At 41.2% G+C, this 24,574-nt stretch overlaps 1 protein-coding gene across 1 annotated transcript in view; it reads left to right on the forward strand.

The window, feature by feature from the left end:
* Positions 1–24,574, forward strand: part of LOC124776985 — a 106,239-nt gene that overhangs the window by 8,168 nt on the left and 73,497 nt on the right. The window contains exon 3 of the mRNA XM_047252230.1: positions 14,844–14,939. Coding sequence (XP_047108186.1) covers positions 14,844–14,939 — 96 coding nt within the window. The remainder of the gene's footprint in view (positions 1–14,843; positions 14,940–24,574) is intronic.

The raw sequence follows: 24,574 nt of genomic DNA on the forward strand, positions 1-24,574 counted from the left end.
AATTGGACTGGAAAAACAATGATTTTTTTCACACACACACACACACACACACACACACACACACACAAAACCACAGTCCTGGCAGCCAGAGACTGTGGTTTTGTTTGCTTGTGTGTGTTGTCTAATTCCGATGAAGGTGATGTTGGCTGAAAGATAACTTGTTTGACAGTCTTTTTGTTGCGCCTATCTGCGACACAACATCTCTGCAATATGGTGAGTAGCAACTATACTTTTCACCATGCTGTCAGTATTCGATCCTGGATTTTCCATTGTAAGATTTCTATTAGCTCTGTATCCATGTGCCACATGGGTATAGAAACAGAGAAATAAGTGTGTTTACCATCTAATGTACAACCAGCATTTTTCATATCTTGCTACCTCTATTTGTTTGTGAAAGGAGTGAGAGTTTACTTTGAACTTGATGACACACAGATAGGCATATTGATTTCTGTTATAGTGGATAGAGAAATGAAGAGTGATTTTTATGTAAATGCTGAATTTACAAATGTTGCCCACCACTTGCTCTTAATTTTCATTGGATCATAAGACAGTCAGTTGTTCCATTTTCTACCAGATTACAATTCATATCTAGGTTCTTTTGATTTTTATCCAAGAACAATGTCACTTGTTTTGTTGCATGATTGTTTCCTCATTCGTGTTTCTGTTTATTTTTTGTTTACCCGTTATTAAAGCAAATTCATCTGGCAACTATTCACCCAACATAATACTAAAAATTATCAACAAAAAGTTAAAAAAACTTTTCTTAATAAAATCTTTTAATAGTTAAAATTGCAAGTAAATAATGTTAAGTGATTTAATTTTATTTACTTGTGACTTTGACTGATAAGAGTTTTAATGATTTTCTAACTGTTTGTAAAATATTAGATTGCTTGTCTTCATCCTATCAGGAACTAACAAAAGATATCAGTATTTTATTCTTGCCACCATCCAAGAAGACCTCACATCAGAACCAATCTATACATACAGTGCTGTCTGATGCAACATTTACCATAGGCCAACATCTCTCTGTTTCTGTATTATCAATTCAATTCATTGTTAAAATGTCTGACATAGTTTTGTTGTGATGTAGTTACTGCATTTGTGCATTTCTCATCTTCATTTCACCTAGATGTTTGTTCAGTACTTTATTAGTCTTTTCTGACCTTTTTCTGTCAGTTTTGATAGTGATGGCAGGACACAAACATATCCATGATATTTTCTACCTTAAACATTGTCATACTTTACCATATGCACAATGCTTATTTCAAGTACCATGAAAAATTATCAGATTGAAACAGTTTTTTATGCTTAATATGGGAGCTGGCTATCAAGATTTATGATACAATGTAATGGGTGATAATGACATAGTGTAATGTGTGATAAGTGTTGCTCAGAAAAAAGTTGTATTTTATTGCAATGGTGGAAGCAATAATCATTTAAAAATTCAATTATTTCTATGAATTATTTTTGGTATTGCTGAAACCGTACTTAACTTTTGATGTTTTTACACCAGGGGTAATTTAAGGACCTTTATGTGAGATTGCAACTCAAAACAATTCAATTGGAAATAACTGATGGAACTAATTAATGTTATGTGATTCCACTGTGACAGTTTTAGAGTCATTCATGGAAGTCTACTGACAGCATTGTGGAAGTACCCCGATCGTGCAATATTAGTTTGAGGTATCTTTAACTTACCGGGTGTAGGCTGCAATGTGTGTGGATTCACTGCAGATGGTACAATCAGTTTGTCTTTCGTAGTACTTCTGAACACATTTTCTGAGAACTGTCACAAACAACTAGTTACACAAACCACACTCAATGGAAACATTTTAGAACTTATAGCTACAAACTGGTCTGGCCTTATTAACAGTGACAGTATAGAAACAAAGATTAATGATCCTAATGTTGTCATAGCAGCAATGGCTACTAAGTTAATAAATCCATCAAAGACATCAGAGAGCATCTATGCTAGAAAAAGCAGATAAGCAGTTGTTAGCACCCCACTTCGATAACGTATGGGCATCAGTTAGCTCGAGTATGATGGGCTTAAAAGGATATGACCAAAGTTTAAAACGATTGTGAATTGCGCTCTGGAGACTTGTATGCTAAGTAACCAGATTAAGAATGGAAAGGACTCTCCATGGTTTAATAATCCAATTGAGAAAAATCTGAGGAAGTGGACTGTTGCACTCTTGGTTCAAAAAAAGTGTGCAAATGTTGACAGGCCAAAGTTAGTAGAAATTTGTGCATCCTTAAGAACTTCAATGCATGAAGAATGCAACAATTTTTCTATTGTCATGTATTAGTCAAAAAGTGTGCACAGAAATTAAAAAACAAATTCTGGTTGTATGTAAGATCATGAAGCGGGTTGAAGGCTTCTATCCAGTCACTAGTTGACCTGTCTAGGATGGCAATAGAAGATATCAATAGATAAGCTGAAATCTTAAAATTCACATTTAAAAAATCATACATGCAAGAGGATCATACAAATGTATTGTTGTGCAGGTTTCCACGTGGAGGACATAGAAATTGGCATCCATGGTGCAGTGAAACAACTGAAAGAATTGAAAACAAATAAGTCATCAGGTCCAGATGGAATTCCAGTTCGATTTTATAGGGAGTACTCTGCAGCATTGGCCCCTAAATTAGCCTTCATTCATTGTGAATTTCTTGCCCAGCAAAAAGTCCCAAGTGAATGGAAGAGAACAGGTGACCCTGTATTTAAGAAAGCTACACGACTGGCCATTAAAATTGCTACACCAAGAAGAAATGCAGATGATAAACTGGCATTCATTGGACAAATATACTAGAACTGACGTGATTACATTTCCACACAATTTGGGTGCATAGATCTTGAGAAATCAGTATCCAGAACAACCACCTCTGGCCGTAATAATGGCCTTGATATGCCTGGGCATTGAGTCAAACAGAGCTTGGATGGCGTGTACAGGTACAGCTGCCCATGCAGCTTCAACACGATACCACAGTTCATCAAGTGTGGTGACTGGCGTATTGTGACGAGCCAGTTCCTCGGCCACCATTGACCAGACTTTTCAATTGGTGAGAGATCTGGAGAATGTGCTGGCCAGGGCAGCAGTCGAATGTTTTCTGCATCCAGAAAGGCCCGTACAGGACCTGCAACATGCGGTCGTGCATTATCCTGCTGAAATGTAGGGTTTCACAGGGATCGAATGAAGGGTAGGGCCACGGGTCATAACACATCTGAAATGTAACGTCCACTTTTCAAAGTGCCGTCAATGCGAACAAGAGGTGACCGAGACATGTAACCAATGGCACCCCATACCATCACGCCGGGTGATAAGCCAGTATGGCGATGATGAATACACGCTTCCAATGTGCGTTCACCGCAGTGTCGCCAAACACAGATGTGACTCTGATGATGCTGTAAACAGAACCTGGATTCATCCGAAAAAAATGACGTTTTGCCATTCGTGCACCCAGGTTCGTCGTTGATTACACCATCGCAGGCGCTCCTGTCTGTGATGCAGCGTCGAGGGTAACCACAGCCACGGTCTCCTAGCTGATAGTCCGTGCTGCTGCAAACGTCTTCAACCTGTTCATGCAGATGATTGTTGTCTTGCAAATGTCCCCATCTATTGACACAGGTATCAAGATGTGGCTGCATGATCCGTTACAGCCATGCCGATAAGATACCTGTCATCTCGACTGATAGTGATATGAGGCCCTTGGGGTCCAGCACGATGTTCTGTATTACCCTCCTGAACCCACCAATTCCTTATCCTGCTAACAATCAGTGGATCTCGACCAATGCGAGCAGCAATGTCGCGATACGATAAACCACAATCGCGATAGGCTACAATCCGACCTTCATCAAAGTTGGAAACGTAATGGTACGCATTTCTCTTCCTTACACGAGGCATCACAATAATGTTTCACCAGGCAACGCCGGTCAACTGCTGTTTGTGTATGAGAAAAATTGGTTGGAAACTTTCCTCATGTCAGCACGTTGTAGGTGTCGCCACCGGCGCCAACCTTGTGTGAATGCTCTGAAAAGCTAATCATTTGCATATCACAGCATCTTCTTCCTGTCAGTTAAATTTCGTGTCTGTAGCACGTCATCTTCGTGGTGTAGCAATTTTAATGGCCAGTAGTGTAAATGAAGTGGCCCAAATAATTACAACCAATATCCTTAGCATCATTTTGCTGCAGAATTCCTGAACACATTCTGAGTCTGAATATAATAAATTTCTTTGATACAGAAAGGCTTCTGTCTAAAAATCAGCAAGGATTTAAAATCATCAGTCATGTGAAACTCAGCTTAACCTTTTCTCACATGGTATCCTACAAACGGATGGAGGGGAACTGGCAGATTCCATATTCCTAGATTTCTGGAAAGCATTTATGAGATCTATCGTACAGGATGAGCAGCAATGTATGGCTGATTATGGTGTGATGTACAGGAAGTGTCACCACTGAGTGACTGCAAAAGGCCACAAGATGACATAGACAAAATTTGTATTTGATGTGATGAATGGCAGCATGCAAATATAGAAAAATGTAAGTGAGTGCAAATGAGTATGGAAAACTGTCCTGTTATGTTAAAATATGGCATTAGTAGCATGCAGCTTTACACAGTCACTTTGATTAAATATCAAGGCATAATGCTGAAAAGTGGTATGAAATGGAATGGGCATGTCAGGTTGATAATAGAGATGGTGAACCCTCGACTACGTTTTATTCAGAGAATTTTATGAAAGTGTAGCCCATCCACGAAGGAGATGGTGTATAGATAGTTAGTGTGAGCCATTTTTGATTACTCTGTGTTTTCGATCCCAAACAGACCAGATTAAAGGAAGACATTGAAGCAATTCAAAGATGTACTGCTGGATTTGCTGCTGGTAGGTTCAATGTGCATCCAAGTATTATGGAGATGGTTTGTGAACTCAAATGGGAGTCCCTAGAGAGAAGACAATGCTCTTTCCACAAGCCACTACAGCACAAATTTAGAGAACCAATTCCAGATTGATGCTACTGCTACCAACATATATATCATGTAAGGACCATGAAGATAAGATGCGAGAAATTTGGGTTCATACGGATGCTTTTGGAGCATTGTTTTGCCCTTGCTCTATTTCCGAGTGGAACAGGAAAGAAAATGCATAGTAGTGGTACAAGGTGCCCTTCCCATGCACTGTTCTGTGGTTTGTGGTGTTTGTATGTAGGTAGGTGTAGACATGTTGTCTGAAACATAACCAAAGGACTGAAGGAAAATATATTGCCCAGAAGAGAAGGTGAAATGAAATGTGAAAATTTCCAGAGAGCACCTTCATATGCACAAAGTTGTAAAATACAAGGGTAATTTGATAATTAATGCAACATCTTATTTTTCTCAGCCAGTTTTGGTTGAAAAGTGCAGAATTTCTTGTGGGACATTGTGGAATTTTTCTGCCTCAACACCTATAGTTTCATGAATTTCTAATAGGTGCCAGCACTTTATGTAACCTTCAAAATGGTGTCTGTAATGGAGGTGTGCTCAAAACAAAGAGCTGTCATTGAGCTACTTCTGACAAAACCAGAGCATAATATATATTTGTAGGCACTTGTAGAAGTTTCATGGAGACCTGATAGGGAACAAAAGCACATTGAATCATTGGGCGAGGCATCTGTCATCATCGCAACAAGGTCATGCAAACCTGTCCGATCTCCTGCGTGCCAGCCAGGTGCACACAGCTGTGACTCCTGCAGTGTTGGAACTTGGGGACACTCACATTTGAGGTGGTTAACAGATGAGAATCAAACACATCACTGCACAACTGGATGATGTGGAGGTTATTGATACAGTAAGACATGGGCTCAGACGTCAAGCAGTAGAGTGGTACCATGCAGGCAGACAGACCCTCCCATTAAGGTGATTTATGGCTGTCACATTGAATATAGATTGTTGAAAAATAAGTTTTGTAGCCAAAAGAGTGGGGAATAATATGGTGTATTGGAATCCTGAATAAAACCCACTGGCTTTTAGAAAAAAATGTGTTGCATTACTTATTGAGTGCCCTTTTTATATCAGTCAACACATCAAATAATTGTTACGTACAGATGACTGGACATATCAAAAATACCTAAAATCTTTTATTCTATAACTGCAGAATTTTATCTGCACTGGCAAAAAAGAAAGGAAAAAAGAACTGTGCACCTTCTTTGTCTCTGTAAAACATTAACTTACACCATGCTTTGCACCCTTCCAACACCATGAGAAATGATTTTCTGTGCACACAATGCTTGTGATTTATATGAATGAAGTTTGAGGTATCTTATGTCTACACATTCTTTAAGTATATCATCAAGAGAGGGACGAATAAAATGGTATGTGTCTTTCAATGAACTTTGTAGGTTTGTATCTTAAAATGCACAACTGAACAGTTTATCATGTGTGTAAACTGCAAACATGCTGGCCCCCACAGGAAACCCTGTGTTAAACAAATATTTCTGACTCAAACCTTGAATATCATAATTACCATGTGTTATGGGAAGACTTTGGTCACATGACTGCCATAAGTTAAACAATGACCGTCACAAATGTATCCCTAAGTAGGTTCAAAAAGAGGTTGTCACATTATTAATATGGTGTGAGACAGAGTATTTCATAAGAGTGACTGTCACCCAAGAAGTAGTGTAGTAATAAATTGACATTACCCACCGTACACATCACCTCACGAGTGCCTCATATTATGCCAACTGGACAGTGCTTGCTTACATAAGGAGCTATCAGAATTGACATGTGGCAGTGAGTTGGAGTGCAGGAAATACTTCATTAAAATGTGATGATTGGAGAGGCGGTTCATTATTGTACAGAAGATAGTAAATCCTAGAATTTGAGTGCAGACACTGCTGCTTCATTGAGAAGAAACCTTCACTCTTCTTTATGTGTGTGCAGTTACAAGATCTAGCCACTAATTCCAGCAATTCTCTGAACTGAAAAGAGAAAATATGTAAACTGTTTCAAAGGCAGTAGCAAAAACTGTCTCATCGCCCTCATAATATTTGATAAAGACTGTGGAATCTTCTCATCTGTTTTGGTATAAGTGTCCAAATGTCCAATGTGCAAACCCCTAAAATGACTTCTTTTATTGGTGTTGTTCCATTTCTACTGCTAATAAAGTGCAATGTGTTGTAAAACTTGATGATGGTTGACATGATCACTTTGAAGGGAATAGCGATCTGAAGTGCAAATTAAAGATAAGATTGTTTTGGTTTTCTCATATGTTGCCAATGTACAATTCATGTAAGAACCATGAAAGTAAGATAAGAGAAATTAGGGCTCCTAGAGAGATATTTAGATAGTCGTTTTTCCCTTCACCTGTTTGCAAGTGTAACAGGAAAGGAAATGACTAGCATTGGTACATGGTACCCTCCACCACAACCGTACGGTGGCTTGCAGAGTATTTATGTAGATGTAAATCTGAAACTGATGTAAATTAAAGATATTAATCATCGATCTTTAATGAAATTGTACATTTGATATATCTCTGAGTAATAATAGTGAAATAGATAATCTTTTATTTGTCTTATAAATGTTTACAACTATGAGGCTCATTTTAAAAATAAAGTATATGAACTGAACTGACCTTGCGGTCAAATGGTAAGTATAAACTCCCACAATTCAAAATATTGATTGATGCTGTGTGCAACATTAAATTCGGCATACAAAGAATAGCTGTCCCATAAGAAAAAGGTAGTGGAGGTCTTGTTGACAAAGATATTCAAAATATAAACTATATCGGATTATTTCATAAACAAGCCAATGCGTCGCACTTTCTGAATATTATTTCAAATGTGGAGAGCAGTTGACACTCTGAAACCTGTCAATTTTTACTCCATGATGTCAGACTGACTAAGCTACAGATAGTGAATGATAAGCTTTATAGTTATTAGGGAACTTTTTATTGCTGTAATAGCTTCAGTTAACATGGAATTGCCAGATATTTTGTTATCCATATATTATATATTTGCACCCAAAACCCAAACTTCATACTGTTACTGAAGACTGAAATTCATTCATTAAGACACCAAAGCAACAAGGAAAAAATACCCAAGTTTTTGAACGGACAATTTTGAAAGTTGCAATGCAACCCACAAAACAATCAGTGCTTCTACAGTGAAGCAGACCCAGATTCAATTGCTGATCCAGCACAGCAGTTTCATTCAGTGCTGTAATTCTTAGCTTTAACTGCTTGCCGTACATATCAGATTTTGCAGACAGAACTAGATTATAAACACAAAATATTGGCAGATTGTGAAAACTACAAAGAAAAAGATCGCTACATGTAATAACTGATTTACATATCCTACGATGTGACCTCCAACCACCCCGCCCCCTGCCCAAATGCATAAAAAAAAAAAAAAAAAAAAAAAAATCTTGGGATTGTACAGTTACGTAAACAGAGGGTGACACCATCGGTGACCTGTGTAGACAGTGAGCAAAGCTGTGTTGTATACCACGAGGCCTCCCGGTGTAAAACACAGCTTTGTTAGTCCTGTATGCAGGTCAGTAGTGGTGCCCCCTCTGGTCTGAAGATGATCTACATAGACTAAAGCCGGTCACAAGTAATGAAATAAATCATCATTTGCAATCATGACTGTTTATTTTCATTAAAATAAGATATAAATCAGTGCTGTTCCTGACATGCTTTCAGAAATTATCCTCCAGCTCTACTTATTCTGTGAATCATGTTTTAAATTTGTGTAAGACATATGTGTACCACATTGTGTGTCAACGTTTTGAGCCCAATATTGGCAAACTACACATCTCTTGTAGTGATGTGTTGAGTATTGACCTACATTTTAGGTGAATAAAGCTTCCATCAACCCAACGGCTGATTTAAACAACCCAGTACCTTACTGGGCATGGACTTATTGGAGGTGATATGCCTTTCCCTTCCAATTTTGAACTGTCTGACCCAGCCAGGTATAGAAAGACCTATAGTTTAACACAGACTCAGAACTGTGGTGTGTTGTTTTTTGGCAGTTTTCCCTCTGGCAAACATTGCAAGAGGTGAAAGAAGTAATAGTGTACAAATTGCCGAGGACTTCACTGGCTTGTGAACAAGCCTTGGCCCTTTGGATATGTAGACTGTCACTTAACTATTTAGCCACACAATCTGAATTTTTAATTTTACAACCCATTACACCTGATTTCTGTATTTCTTATATCTTGCCACTCCAGCAATATGGAGGCAGACTCGGAGAACGGCAGCAATATTATTTGTATGGTGCAAAACTGTACTTTTGACATTTATGGCTCTAGGTATCATAGCAAACACATTAAATGGGACTGTCTGTTAGCTGTATACAAAAAATAAGCAAGTGGATTGACAGTTCATATCTCTTCACCAAAAACCTTTGTTATGCTGATTCTCAAATATAACTCTCACCTCACTTTTCTGGACCTGGTCTGGTCTTTGCTTTGGAATTCCATTGAGTGCGTGTTCCTGTGCATGATAATTCTGGCTTTGTTTGTGAGTGCTATTGGTGCTGACAGTTGTAACATTATGTAGCATCTTCAGCCATTGTCTGTGTCGATTTTTGTTTTGACAGTGTGTGCAGTTCATGGTAGTGACCTGTTTACTTGGGGTTAGTTTAAGACACAAAAGTACTGACCATTCCAAGGATTATTGTAGTGTGAAACATTGACATGCAGATCATATTTCTGGAACAAATTTATGGTGAAGACGGATGAAATATAACTGGTGGATGACTTCTTGTTACTAATTGTATGACAATTAAATTTCCTCATAACACTATAGTAATACAAACAGAATACACACATAATTTACAAATTTAAAAACATGTTATTTGTATAATTGATCACTCTGCTGTAGTATCCAAAAAGTCTGAGAGGTTTCCAGGGTACAAATTTTGAGGGAACTTTTCAACAATATGGTTGACAGTCTGTCTTCAAAAGCCACGGGTCCACTCCACATTGGTAATCTCTGCCCATCTGTAAAATAGGTCACTGCATTTGCCATGATTATTTCAAATCCTGTTGAGTGTACGCTGTGTCCTAAGGCAGCAGATCATTTGCATGGTTTGTTGCTGACTTGGAGAAAGCTATGGAGCTCTGGTGTGTAGTCGTTATACCATTCTTGCATCCAAAATTCATGGAGGTTGAAGTTGTGGTCCACCAGGTTGCTACCTGTTCTAAGAGGTGTGTGTGTGGAACAGAGTCTGTTAATTTGGCATGTTCTCATGAATTTGGAGTTGTTGGTTGTCCAGATTTTCTTATGTTCTCTCTGAAGGATATTCTTTCTTCTCAAGTTAGATGATGGAATGTGGCTCAGGACAGGTAACGAGAATACTGGAGTGGACTTAATTGTACCAGTAACAATCCACTTTGTTGTAGTTGCGAATCTACCAGCTTCATGTGGCTGCTGTTTATCCAGAGTGGGCTGCAATATTTAGCTGCTGACAAGACAAGGCCAAGGGTAGATGATAGGAAAGTCAATGGTGCAGAACCCCATATTGTACCATATCATTTTTGCAGCTTATTATTTCTGAACTTCAATTTAGCTGCAGTCTTTGTCATGTGCTGTTTAAATGACAAAGTTCTATCAACTGTAGCTCCAAGGTTGCTATCAAAAATTATGTCCAGTTCACAGTTGGCTGGGATTTTTCTCTCAATCAGATTTGGTTAAAAAATTCAAAATTTGTTGTGGGACATGGTGAAATATTCCCACGTCAGTCCCTATAGTTTCATGAAGTTCTGTTAGGTGGTTGGTGCTATATGTAACCTTTAAAATGGCATATATAATGTAGGTGGGTTCCAAGCAGAGAGCTGCCATTGAGTTTTTTTGGCAGGTATTTGTAGGTACTTGTAGAATGTCTGCGGACACCTGTCAATCAACAAAAACACGGTCAGTCAGTGGGCAAGGCATCAGTTGTCATTGCAACAAGGTCACGCGAACCTGTTCAGCCGCCCGCATGCTGGCCGACCGCTCACAGCTGTGACTTGTGCAGTGTTGAAATGTGCGAACTTCCTCATTTGAGGTGATCAACAGATCACAAACCAACATTTCACTGCTCAACTGGACACTTGTCCACCAGTAGGGGTACTCAAAGGTGTGTGCCTGCTGGTTTCTCGCCACGTAACAGGAGACTTTAAAGAGCAATGGAGGACCATTTGTGCGGAATTGCTTGTACTGATCATGACAATGTTTTGTCGAACATTGTCATAGGTGATGAAACATGGTTTCATCACTGTAAAACAGAACCATAATGGCAATCAATGAGATGGTGTCACACCACCTCTCCTCTACAGAAAAAGTTCAGAGTTGCAGTCTGTCAGTAGGGTCATGGCAATGGCCTTGTGAGACTCTGAAGGGGTTATTCTGTTTGATGGCCTCCCTCATGGTGCAACAATCAACTCTGAAGTGTATGGTGCTGCCCTCAGGAAGTTGAAGAAACATCATCAGTGTGTTTGTTGCCACAAAAATGCAAACTAACTTATCCTTCTCCATGATAATGAAAGGCCTTATGCAAGTCTGCACACCCGAGAGGAGCTAACAAAACTTCGTTGAACTATTCTTTCTGATCTGCCCTACAAAATGGATCTCTCACTTCCTGACTTCAGTCTGTTTAGCCAATGAAGGCTGCACTCAGTGGGAAGCAGTAACGGGACGATGGGGAGGTTATTGGTGCAGCAAGATGTTGGCTCCACTATTAGAGTGGTACCATTCAGGCCCAGAAGCCCTTACAGTAAGGTGGCATAAGGCTGTCACATTGATCAGAGATTATATTGAAAAGTAGATTTTATAGACAAAAGAGTGGGGAATAATATAGTGTTTTGGAATCCTGAATAAAATGACATGCTTTCACAAATAAAATGTGTTACGATAATTATTGAACGGCCCTCGTACTGAGATGAAAGCATGTGGATTCAGTTTCATTAGGGCTGGAATCAGTATAACCAAACTTCCTGAACTGAGTGGCTGGCATATATGCAGTGTACAAGCTAAATAGTAGCAGAGCTAGGACAAAGGCTTGAGGTAAGCCATTGTTAACAGTCTTCTGATCGCTAGTGGCATTGCCTATAATTACTTGAAATGTTCTGGCAATCAACCAATTGTTGAGTAGTTGTGCTATTCTTCTGCAGGGTAGTACACAGAGCAACTGACAGACAACTCTCTGCCACCACATGGAATCATAAGCTGCAGACAGATCAATAAGTACAGCAGGGGTCTTTAGCTGTTTCTGGATATGGCGACCTCACAAGTAATTTGTACATCATACTCAGAAGGGCAATAGGACAGTAACTTTGTTATTTTTTTGTTGGGTTTTCCTGGTTTTAAGATACAAATGAGCTTTCTGTGTTTCATAAGTTGTGGAATGGATTCTGTTTGCAGAAGATTGGTGAGCTGCCCACATTTTAACATACTTGACACAATGCAGGAGGGATTCTGGGCATATGCCATCATAGCCTGGAGCTTTACCAGATTTATTATCTTCAAAGACTATTGAAACATCTTCAGGAGTGAATGGGAAAGAATATGGACTACGGTGTGAACAATCTGCCACAATGCATCTCAGGTTTCACTTCACTTGTATGGCGTTGAGGTCCGAAATAAATGGTTTAGATGTTGAGACAATGTGGGCATCAAATGTATTTGGTTTCACAAGATTGTTATTGCATGTTACTAGTTTTCCACTTCCCAAGTTGCGTAATGGAGACCAGTCTTTTCTGCTTAATTGTTTGAAGTCAAGTTTTTCAACTGTTGTTTGTTTGGTTGGTTGGTTAGTTCGTTTGTGGGGGTTGAAGGGACCAGACTACAAAGGCTATTGATCCCTTTTCAACTGTGTCCAGTCATTTCTGGTGGGGCTCAGCATCAAGACTGTGCATCAGTTAGCATGCTATTTCTTGTGCTACAGTTGTGAGGAAGTCCTTATACAGGTTCTCACCAATCTCAAGCCACCCAGAAATGTTCTCATTTTGGTATCCTCTGGGAGTAGACTTTCTTGCTGTGCTGTGAGTGCACACATGAATCTGTCACAGTTATTGATCATGGGCAAATCCATCCCAAGATCGTATCCAGGTTTTTAGAGTAGTTGGACCAGTCTGTTTTCTGAAAGTTTCAGTGTTGAGGGGGGTTGGAATTTACCAGAAGGATCTGCATGCCTGCTTCCTGTATTACTGGGTAGTAATGAATTTGGAAAGTCAGACAGAACTTATTGTGATTGCTACTTCTTGGATGACCTAATAACTGCCTTGATAAATAGTGATATCTGGCAGTCTCCTTAATTCTCTTGCAAAGAAAACATTGTAATGTAGTGAAGTCTAATAGCAACACATTGTTTTACACATTGTTTCACAGTGTTAAACATATTTACTGCTTATAAACGTAGGCTTCTGTAACCATTTACACAGGCAATAAAATTTTTCTGCGTTTGTGATCGCATTGTCAGCATGTAAAACTACCGATGTTTCAGTCATTGTTGCAAGTGATCTTCTTCAAGGTGGTTTTGTTTGACTGCGTGTTTCAAGGGGTGGTAACCTTAATAACAGAATATCACATGTTAATCGACTTGGATTACAATGTTAATGTTTTATACATGTGTTTTCTTGTAGACTGAATGTACAACTAAAATGCCATTGTCCTTACTGAGACAATAGATTTGAACTCAAAATATAAATACAAGATATGCAGTGACGAATTTTATCTTTGAGAAAAACCAGAAATTTCATATTGTTTTATAGAGTAAACTCTATCATCCGTTGATACAGGCTTTGTGTGTAAACATTCAGTATAGTTGAAGCGAGAGGTAGGAAATTAGCCAATGCCTTATTGGAGAAACTTTGTGCTCATGTGAAGTGAATTAGGGAAAAATTCCTTTCACAGTGTGGAATAGTTGGCTTGGCTGTATCCCTCCCTTGCTGCCTCAATAGTTTAGAGACTAAGTAGATGCAAAATAAATGTAAATAAATGGGGCAGCCTTGATCAGTATGTGTTCTGCAAGTACTGCAAGATCCATAATGTAATCCATATGTAAACAGCTGCATCTCTTAGCTCACTAGCTGAATTCTGAGAAATCAACTCTGCTATAACAGTAATGCCATGTTATCTGATGTAGTGATTAAGACACTGAACTTGAATTTGGGAGGAGGACTGACATCCTCGTCCTGCCATCCTTATTTAGTTATTCCAGTGTTCTTCCCCTACATTGGTTAAGGGGAATATCAGAGTAGCTCATTTGAAAATGACATGGATGATTACCTCATAATCAAAAGGACATTACAGCCCAATCTTATTCCCATTTACAACATAAATGCTAGTGGCACGGGCAGTTTCTGAATCATGCATTTAAGGAATCCATTGATGTAAATTTTTGCAAATTTGCTTTACATAGGTTGATTTTTCCCAAATTATTTTTTGTTATGATTATGACAATGAGGATGACGATTTTGTTTGTGAGCATTATTACTGAAATGAATAAATAAGGCAGAAAATGATTTTGTGTCTTGCATACAAAAGTAAGTTAAGACAAAATAATTTTTTTTTTTTTTTTTTTTTTTTTTTTTTTTTGTAGAGAAATAGGTCATTTGGTTGAATAACACACACATTCTGTCATCAAATTTGAGAGATAATTTTATCCAACACAAGATTTGGGATGCACTATATTTCAATAGAAATCATATTGACGTTATGATGGATTTTCCATTTTCATTACTTTTGAGTACGCTGACAATGATTTTGTCTGCAGCTCTGCTGCATTCCTGTTATTCATGGCAAATGTACACCATATAGTCTTTGTATTTGCTCCTGTTAATCCTAACTCTGAATTAAGTTGTATTTTGTATCTACCTTCAGGGATTTCACAGTGTGCTACAGAGCATATGATGACTGTGGAGAGGAGACCTATTTACCTTTGCTTTCTGACTGGGATCTAGATGCTGCATTTATCAGGTTTGTTTCTTTGGTATTTTAAAACTGGCTATTTATGTTAAATTAAAAGGAAAAGTATTTCCAGCTGTTATTCATTCAGATCATAATATGATGCAAATTTGCTGGTAAATATGTCTGCAAACTGATATTAATTTAAACTGTATAATGTGTGCTGTAAATGTGAATAATTAACATTCTCATCAGTCAGAAGGATTGGTAGGAACTCCACAGTGTTTAGCATGCAATGTCCGAATGATAAATAGTGCCCTCTTGCCTTTATTCATGTATGTGATTTTTCTACTTATCCTGCACTATGGCAAAATTTATTTAGTCAGTGTAGGCTGTTCTGATTTTGTTGCCAATTTTTCTACTTACTACTTTCTACTTGATTTTTCTACTTATCCTGCACTATGGCAAAATTTATTTAGTTAGTGTAGGCTGTTCTGATTTTGGTGCCAACTGGTCCTGCAACTTTTCCCATGGGTACCCACTTTAAAAGGATATCAAAGTTGTGGTTCACTCATTTTCTTTTCTTTCTTTTCAGATCTACCAATTCTTGACTTTAGGATAAGATGACCTGTTATTTTTGAAAATGTTGCTAACCATCCCCCAACACTCTGGCCGTGCCCTGGCTCTCTGGCCGTGCCCTGCCATTCTGCCCCGCCACCTGCGGGTTCGGGGGTAAGAATAGGCCTGCGATATTCCTGCCTGTTGTAAGAGGTGACTAAAAGGAGTCTCAAATGTTCCGGCCCTTATGTGATGGCCCTCTCTCGGGTTTGACCTCCATATTTCAAAATTATTCCGAAGAGCAACCCAATTGGGGAATGGCACTTTACATGGTGCATTGTGTCCCTCATGCATTGATACTGATACTAACCAGTTTTCTCGTCGCCGCATTGCAGTCCCGCTCGTTCTTCATCTCTTAGGTGAGGATACATTCCTGGGAGCTATTTCTACCATGTACTACAGTGTTGCTTTCTGCGGAGGTGACGACCATGGACTTCCTTGCACCTAATATCCAGCCCGTTAGCCAGTCCATTGTGGTGGGGCCTCCATGTACCCTGTTGGTTGCAGCCCCCTGACAACTCAGGGATCGCTCTGCTGATGCGTGTGCCGTTAACTCCCCATGTATGCCAAGGAGTAGATGCCTATCTCCCTGGGGCATCGGGACTCCTGGCAATAGCCTTCCTGCCAAGTGGCCCTTGATGTGTCTGGATGGTGCCCGTGGGGAGGTCCCTCGGTCGGAGTGGGTGGCATCAGGGCAATGAAGTGTGGTACATCATCACTTGGTGGTGGCCAGCCACCAGCAGTCTCTAAGCATTCAAGGGCTCAATTTAATGCAAATACGGAAGACCCCAAATCGTTCCCCTCCTTGGCCACACCATGGGAGGAACAAAAGGCTAAGGCAGATAGTGAGACTTATTCACCCCAGTATCTAGTATGTATGAGAGCTGATGGGGAATCCTTTGTGTCTGTGAAGCCTCAGTTCTTTGTAGAGCATTTAGAGGACAAGTTTGGGGAGGTAGAGGGCTTGTCCAAAATGCGCTCTGGGTCAGTATTGATAAAAACGGCATCCTCTGCCCAGTCACAATGGTTACTTAGTCATGAGAAGTTGAGGGATGTTGCAGTTGCCATCACGCCCCATAAGAGTTTAAGTATGGTCCAGGGTATTATTTTCCATAGGGACCTTCTTTTGCAGTCTGATGATGAGCTGCGCGCCAGTTTAGAGGTGTGGTGTACATTTTGTCCGACATGTTCATCGGGTTCTGAGGGATAATCAGGTTGCTACTGGTGCCTTCATCTTGGCCTTTGAGGGTGATACATTACCTGAGAAGGTCAAGGTGATAGTCTACCGCCGTGACATCAAGCCCTATATCCCTCCCCCGAGCCGGCGGGGTGGCCAAGTGGTTCTAGGTGCTACGGTCTGGAACCACGTGTCTGCTACGGTTGCAGGTTTGAATCCTGTCTTGGGCATGGATGTGTGTGATGTCCTTAGGTTAGTTAGGTTTAAGTAGTTCTAAGTTCTAGGGGACTGATGACCTCAGAATTTAAGTCCCATAGTGCTAAGAGCCATTTAAACCATTTTGAACTTCCCTCGATGTGGTTCTTTAAGTGCTGGAAGTTTGGCCATATGTTTTCCCGCTGTACTTCCAGCCTCCCATGTCGAGATTGCAGACGCTCATCACATCCCAATACTCCGCCTCCAATCTGTGTCAATTGCGGAGAGCATCATTCACCTTGCTCACCAGACTGCAGGATCTTACAGAAAGAGTGGAAAATCATGGAATAAGACACTGGACCGAATGTCCTACACTGAGGCTAAGAGGAAATATGAACGATTCCATCCAATTCGAATGACTTCCTCATACGTCGCCACTATGACAACAGTGTTGGCCCCAACAGTTCAGCGCATTCCATTCGGCTCCTCGAGCCGTAAGACTACACATACCCCCTTGACCGTGGGGGGCACTACCCTCTCTGTTGCTGCTGCTGCTGTGCCACCTACCTCAGGAGCAACACCCCCCCCCCCCCCCCCTCTCATCGGGGACATCTGTCCCTGCTTCTAAGCCGGAGAGGCGCCCAACTTTTTCAGCTCCTTTCACTCGCAAGGGGTCCGTTGGGTCCCTCTCCTCTCAGGTTTCCACCAGTGGGAAGGATGATGCCCGCCAGTGGCACAAGTGCCTACAAGCAGCAGGTCGTAGGGCTCCAAGATCCTCTTCATTCCCGGAGACTGAATCAGTGAAGCCCTCCCAGCCAGTGAAACCCAAGGAGCAGTGAGAAAAGTCAAAGAAGAAGACCTCAAAGCCCAAGGAACTTGTGGTGGCACCCACCCCACCACAACCTACAAGCTCTGCATCTGAGGATGAGGTGGAGATTCTGGCATTCACTGAGGACTTAGATCTCGCTGGACCCTCAGACCCAATTGATGTCACTCGCACAGGTACTCAGTTGGTGGCAGCAGGTGACCCTGAGTTGTAACGTGCCTTCTTGAGCACTTTGTCTTTCCAGCCTGATCATGATGTCACCCTCCAGTGGAATTGCAGCGGTTTTTTCCACCACTTGACTGAACCAAGACAGATTTTGAGCTCAACACCTGCTCTCTGTATTGCCCTCCAAGAAACCTGGTTCCCAGAATCATGGACCCCTGCCCTTTGTGGCTATCGGGGTTTTTATAGAAATCAGACTGACTGTAACAGGGCGTTAGGTGTCATGTGTCTGTGTGTCCTTACCTCTGTTTACTCTGAATCGGTGCCTCTTCATACAGCTTTAGAGGCTGTTGCTGTGAGGATAAGGACAACCTTGGATATTACCGTCTGCAATGTCTACCTTCCTCTGGATAGTGAAGTACCTCTTAATGAATTGGCTGCTCTGATTTCTCAACTACCCCCACCATTCCTACTTTTGGGGGACTTCAATGCCCATAACCCCTTGTGGGGTGCTGCCATGATTACTGGCCGGGATAGAGATGTCGAGAATCATCTCTCTCAGCTCAACGTCTGCCTCTTAAATACAGGAGACCCCACACAGTTCAGAGTGGTTCATGACACTTATTTGGCCATTGACCTCTTGCTTTGCAGCCCAGGACATTCACCATCCATCCATTGGAGGTTTCATGACGACTTGTGTGGTAGTGACCACTTTCCGATCTTCCTGTCACTACCCCAACGTCACACTTCTGAACGTGTACCACGGTGGGCCCTTAATAGGGCAGATTGGCTGGCTTTCACATCTGCTGTCATTGTGACACTCTCGCTCATGGTGCTATTAATGTGGTGGTCGAGCAGATCGCTGCATCGATCGTATCGGCTGCAGAACGCGTGGTTCCTCTTTCTTCCGGGTGCCCTCGGCGTAAAAATGTGTCTTATTGGTCGCCGGATATTGTTGAGGCCATCAAAGAGTGTAGGCGGGCCCTCCAATGACATAGGCAGCATCCATCGTTAGAGACTCTATTCTTTTTAAGCTGCTCCGTGCCCATCACTTGATACAATGGTGGAAGCAAGAGTGCGAGGGACAATGTTTCCTCCATTGGTTCTTGTATCCCTGCCTCCCAGGTGTGGACTTGGATTCGCCGCCTTTATGGTCACCCGATCCCACTGTGGGTGCCTGGGATTTCAGTCAATGAGGCAGTGTGCACCAACTGAGGTGAAATCGCCGAGTATTTTGCTCGGAGTTCTGCATCTGCCAATTATCACTTGGCTTTTCTTTCCTTGAAAGAGTGGGTCGAACGACAGCATTTGTCTTTTACATCGCACCACCCTGAGCCATACAATGCTCCTTTTACTGAGTAGGAATTCCTCAGTATCCTTGCCCATTGTCCTGACACTGCTCCAGGCCCTGACAGAATTCACTCCCATTTTCTCAAACATCTGTCTGTGGCCTCACTGCGACAGATTCTGTATGTCTTGAATCGTATCTGGGGTGAGGGAGTGTTCCTGTTCCAGGGGAAAGACAGCATCTTAATCCCAGTGTTGAAACCTGGGAAGAACCATGCAGCGTTGGACAGCTACCGCCCCTTTAGCCTCACCAACGTTCTCTGCAAATTACTCGAACGAATGGTGAGCCGAAGGTTGTGTTGGCTCCTGGAGTCTCGGGGTCTTCTGGCTCCATCCCAGGGTGGTTTCTACCGAGGTCGCTCAACAACAGATAATTTGGTATGCCTTGAGTCTGCCGTCCGAATAGCTTTTTCCAGATGCCAGCATCTGGTAGCCATCTTTTTTGATTTACGGAGGGCCTAAGACACGACCTGGTGCCACTACATCCTTGCCATGCTGCATGAGTGGGGCCTCCATGGCTCACTCCCGATTTTTATATGGAACTTTCTCTCCCTCCGTACCTTCCGTGTTCAAGTTGGAGGCTCCTTTAGCTCCTCCCATATCCAAGAAAATGGGGTCCTGCAGGGCTCTGTATTGAGCATTCCACTGTTTTTTAGTCGCTATAAATGGCCTAGCAGCAGCTTAGGGCCATCAGTGTCGCCCTCCTTATATGCTGACGATTTCTGCATTTACTTCAGTTCCTTCACCATTGGTGTTGCTGAACGCCGACTACAGTGAGCCATTTAGAATGCGCTGTCATGAGCTCTTGCCCACGGGTTCCACTTCTCTGCCGACAAGACCTGTGTTTTGCACTTCTGTTGGCAATGGACAGTCCATCCTGACCCTGCACTTTTTTGTGATGGCCATCCACTACGAGTAGTCTTCCAGGTTTTATAAAGACTGATGAGAAGAGAGGAACAGAAAAATTATCATCGTTGTCATTTTTTGGGACTGGTTTTCGATGCTCGCCTAACATGGCTTCCACAAATTCGTCAGTTTAAGCAAAAGGGCTGGCGGCATCTTAACACCCTCTGCTGCCTGAGCAACACCACTTGGGGGGGGGGGGGGCAGATAGCTCTACATTGCTATGGCTTTACAAAGCCCTAGTTCAGTCACAACTTGACTTTGGGAGTGTAGCATATGGTTCGTCAGCGCCCTCAGCATTGAAGTTGCTTGATCCTGTGCACTACTGCGGGACCCGTCTAGCGAAGGGCGCTTTTTGAACGAGTCCAGTGGCCAGTCTACTAGTGGAGGCTGGAGTCCCTCCATTGCACATCAGGAGCTGACAATTGCTCGCCCACTATGCAGCACATGTCCGTAGCTCGCCTCAGAATCTGAATTACTGTGTTTTGTTTCGAAACACAGTGGTTCATCTCCTGGAACGGTGGCCTCAGTCAAGGATAACAATCGCTGTACATGTTCGTTCCCTGTTGTCTGAACACGAATCATTTCCTTCACAGTGTTTCGTGCGAGGCCATACACATATGCCTCCGCGGTATATGCCTCGGCCGAAACTACGGCAGGACCTTTTGCAATTCCATAAGGACTGTGTTCCTCCTGAGGCACTCTGCAGTCACTTATTATCAGTCCTTGACACGTCCCAGGTTTCTGGAGTCATCTACACCGATGGCTCACTGGTTGATGGGTGCGTAGGCTTTACCTATGCTCACTCGGCGCATATCGAACAGCGCTCCTTGCCGAATAGCTGCAGTGTCTTCACTGCTGTGCTGGTGGCCATTTCTCGTGCCCTCGCCATCTCTCCGTGATCCTCTGCCGCCTTCGCATGGGCCACACTTGGCTGACGCATGGCTTTCTTCTCCGGCATGAGACCTCACCATGTTGTCACTGCGGTCCCCGTTTAACAGTGGTCCACCTTTTGCTGGACTGTCCACATCTAGCTGTTCTAAGACGGAATTTTAATATCCCTGACTCTCTTCCTTTGATTGTAGGAGATGATGCCTCCACAGCTAAATTTGTTTTACATTTTCTACGTGATGCTGGTTTTTATTCTTCAGTTTAAGTTTTAGTTCCTATCCTTTGTCTCCCTGTGCTCTCTACTCTAGTACTTTTATGTTAAGAGATTTTAATATGTTGCAGAGTGGCTGGCTCATCTTTTTATATACTCGTGATCAGCCAGCCCAGGACATCTGCTGTGCTGTTTTAATCTCTTCTGCCTGTTCCTTGTATGACTGTGCTTTTCTTGTCTTCTGTTGTCCCTAGTGTGTTCAGCTTTGTGTTTTTTGTCCATCTAGAACTCCTGTGGTGTGTCTTGTTTGTTTTCCGTTTTATCCCATGGACTTAGTTCAATGGAACAACGGACTGATGACCACTTAGCTTGGTCCATTTCAACATCAAACCATCCATCCATCCCTGACTCTCCGCCCGTCCCCCTCGCCCTCTGCCCGTCCCCCTCGCCCTCGCCCCGCAAAACGCACTTTCCTGGTCCACCCAATATTCCTTGTGAGCCGATGCATGCAGAAATTTATTCTCATCTAACCATCACAAATAATGGCACTGAAACTTCAGTAGTGTTGTCTGTAGTAAGGTAACGTAGAAAACCTATTGTAGCAGGATCTAGCTTAGTAATGAAAAAAATATTAGTTCAGAACTCACAATATGAAAAGTGCTTGGTGATGGGCAAATACCTGAGAGGACTTGTTTGTTGTTTATTGCATAAATGTACAATTTGTTAATAGTTGGGATGCAGTAACTAAGATGGAGCATATATTAGTGAGTTAATTGTGATATTATTCAAACTACAAAAACTCATATTTTCTGAATTACAAGTAATGGTTTGTTCTTTGTATAAAGTCCACCACAGAGTTAAAATTCCCTTTGGGCAGAATTATTTGTTGCCTGTATCAGTGGCATATATTATAAATTTTGCTGGCAGATTCAGAAAAGGGTAGGCAACTCACTGAAAACATACAGCAAAAGATAAAGAATAGAAACTAGAAAATATTTGGTAACAATTCAGACTTATGAGATAGTTTTTAAAATGTGTTTCACAAATAACAGTTTAAGGCATAAATAAATGTCAAAAAATTGACAACTAGTTCTTGATGACTTTCCAATTTTGAATGCTTGTAAAGTATTTTCTGTTTTAGTCTATCAGTTACAGAATTTAGAGCTTCAGCTCTTCCTCATTGTTTGCCATGTATCATGTCTTTACCAACTAGATCCTGCTGGAACTTTTTCATTGTTTGAATTTATTTCTGATTTATCTAAACTTTCATCTATGATACCCTCAGTATTTTCTTTGAGTTGGTTTTCATTCATGATTTTTTGAAACTTCTTGGTTATTATTGATTTCACATTTATGTGGAATAGGCTTGGCTAGAGTTAGCTGAAGTATTTTGGTATTACAAATTTTCTTATTTTGACATTGTGCTACTGATAATGAATTACAAGATCTTTCACCAACTTATCACCAAATTTCTTTTGACAATATCACTATCTCTCAAGTTTTATATCCTTTCTAGGGAAAAATTGTGCATTGATTCCATCTGCATTACGCATGAAATCAAAGCCAACCAAGGGCTATGTCCTGTTAACACTACGTTTCACACATCTGGTGATTATCATCAGCTGCATTTTTGTTTTTGTTGTGGTACACAGTATTATAATTTTGTTTGTTTTCTCCCTATCATTATTAATCATAACATTATTACACATTGTACAAATGAGTGTGACTTTTTTTTTCTTTCATGAGAGATGAAGACTTGTGTGGGTTTTTCAGTCTTAAGGGAAATCAAAAGTGCTCAGTTTTACATTCTGGTCTTTGACATTGCTGAAAGCTGTAGAAATTTCTAATATGTTATTTTCAACATTACAACGATGCTGAGGTTCTTGTCAAACATTTCTTCTAGCAGTGCGACATATGAGAACTAATTGTTCATACTTAGATTACCATCTGTGTTGACCTATGTTGCAGAGAGCTTTCTAACCACAATAGATGAACTGCTGACTTCAAATGGCAGTCCTGCTTGTTATTTACCAGCATATATTTTCAAGTTATGTTCATAGAAAATATAATAGTCAGGCAATGTATAAGTTGTTATCACATACTTTTGAGAGTCCAATGATAAATATTGTACTAAGGAGATAACTTCTCAGGAAATCTAGTTTTTCATCAGCTCCAGGAGAGTAAACCTTGCAAAAACTTTTGATGAAATTTTGAAAAATTTATTAAAAATGACAAAGATGATAATTTTTCTGTTTTCTCCTTTCTCATCAGTCTGTTATAAAACCTTGAAGATGCTAGTAGAGATACGAAGTAGTATCTGCTCATTATGATCGTAAAAGTTTCAATACCATGGCTTTTGGTTTACCACGCAAGTAGGATGCTGAGGCATTGCTCTCAAAGATGTTCGGTGAACTGCAAAGTTTGTTATATTTCATTTAAAATAACTTTGTGATTGATGATTCAGGGAGTCAAATGGTATGATTGGCCACCAACCCTTCTTAGTTTTTTCTCAAGTGCCACATACTCAGTGTGTTGCTTGTTCCACTGGTATGTGCAGTGTCTTGTCAAATGTGGCTGGCTGGTTGGTGTCAGCATCGATCTTCTTCCACTGGAATCTATCACAATTTTTTTTGTCAGGCTATAGATCTTTGATACTTGTTACATTTTTAAAATGTGTATCTTGTCCTCACTGAGGTTTTGTACACTGTTATAATGTAATAAACTTAATTTTGTATTTCACAATCACCTGGGGACTATGTTCCATCGACAGCTGTTAGTTTTACTCTCCATGTCATCTAAAGTGACAAATAACGGCTGACTTCATCATGTGAGTCAAGAGAATTGAAAGACAAACGACCATCTCAATCCTTGCTCTGGTCTCATTCCTCGAAAACCTGTTCTACATCTTTGACAATACTGTGAGAAGGGTAGTTTACTACTCACCATGTAGAGGTGACAATGAGTCAGACACAACAAAAGGACTGCTATACACTTGATCTTTTGGTCAAAAGGCCTTCTTGTCTTTGGCTGATGAGGCCAGACTGCGAACAGCAACAGTGCCTGTTGGGAGAAGCAACTTGTGGTTTTGCAAGTAAGGAGGAGGCTGGGGTAGGGCAGTGGAGGGATAGTAGGGTAGGGGGTGAGAAGTGGTGTAGTGTTACTTGGGGAGCATGCAGAGATGTGGCAGGGACAGGGTAGAGCTGATAGGTGCAGTTGGAAGGTTTGAGGGAGGGGATGGGGGAAGGGAGTGGAGAGAGTGGAAGAGGGAAAAAAGTAATGAGAGTTTTGGTGAACTAGAAGGCTGTGTAGTGCTGAACTGGGAGCAGGGAAGGGGATAGGTGGATGAAGGACACGAACTAGGGAAGATTGAGGCCATG

Source organism: Schistocerca piceifrons, chromosome 2 (assembly GCF_021461385.2).
Source record: "Schistocerca piceifrons isolate TAMUIC-IGC-003096 chromosome 2, iqSchPice1.1, whole genome shotgun sequence".
NCBI lineage: Eukaryota > Metazoa > Arthropoda > Insecta > Orthoptera > Acrididae > Schistocerca > Schistocerca piceifrons.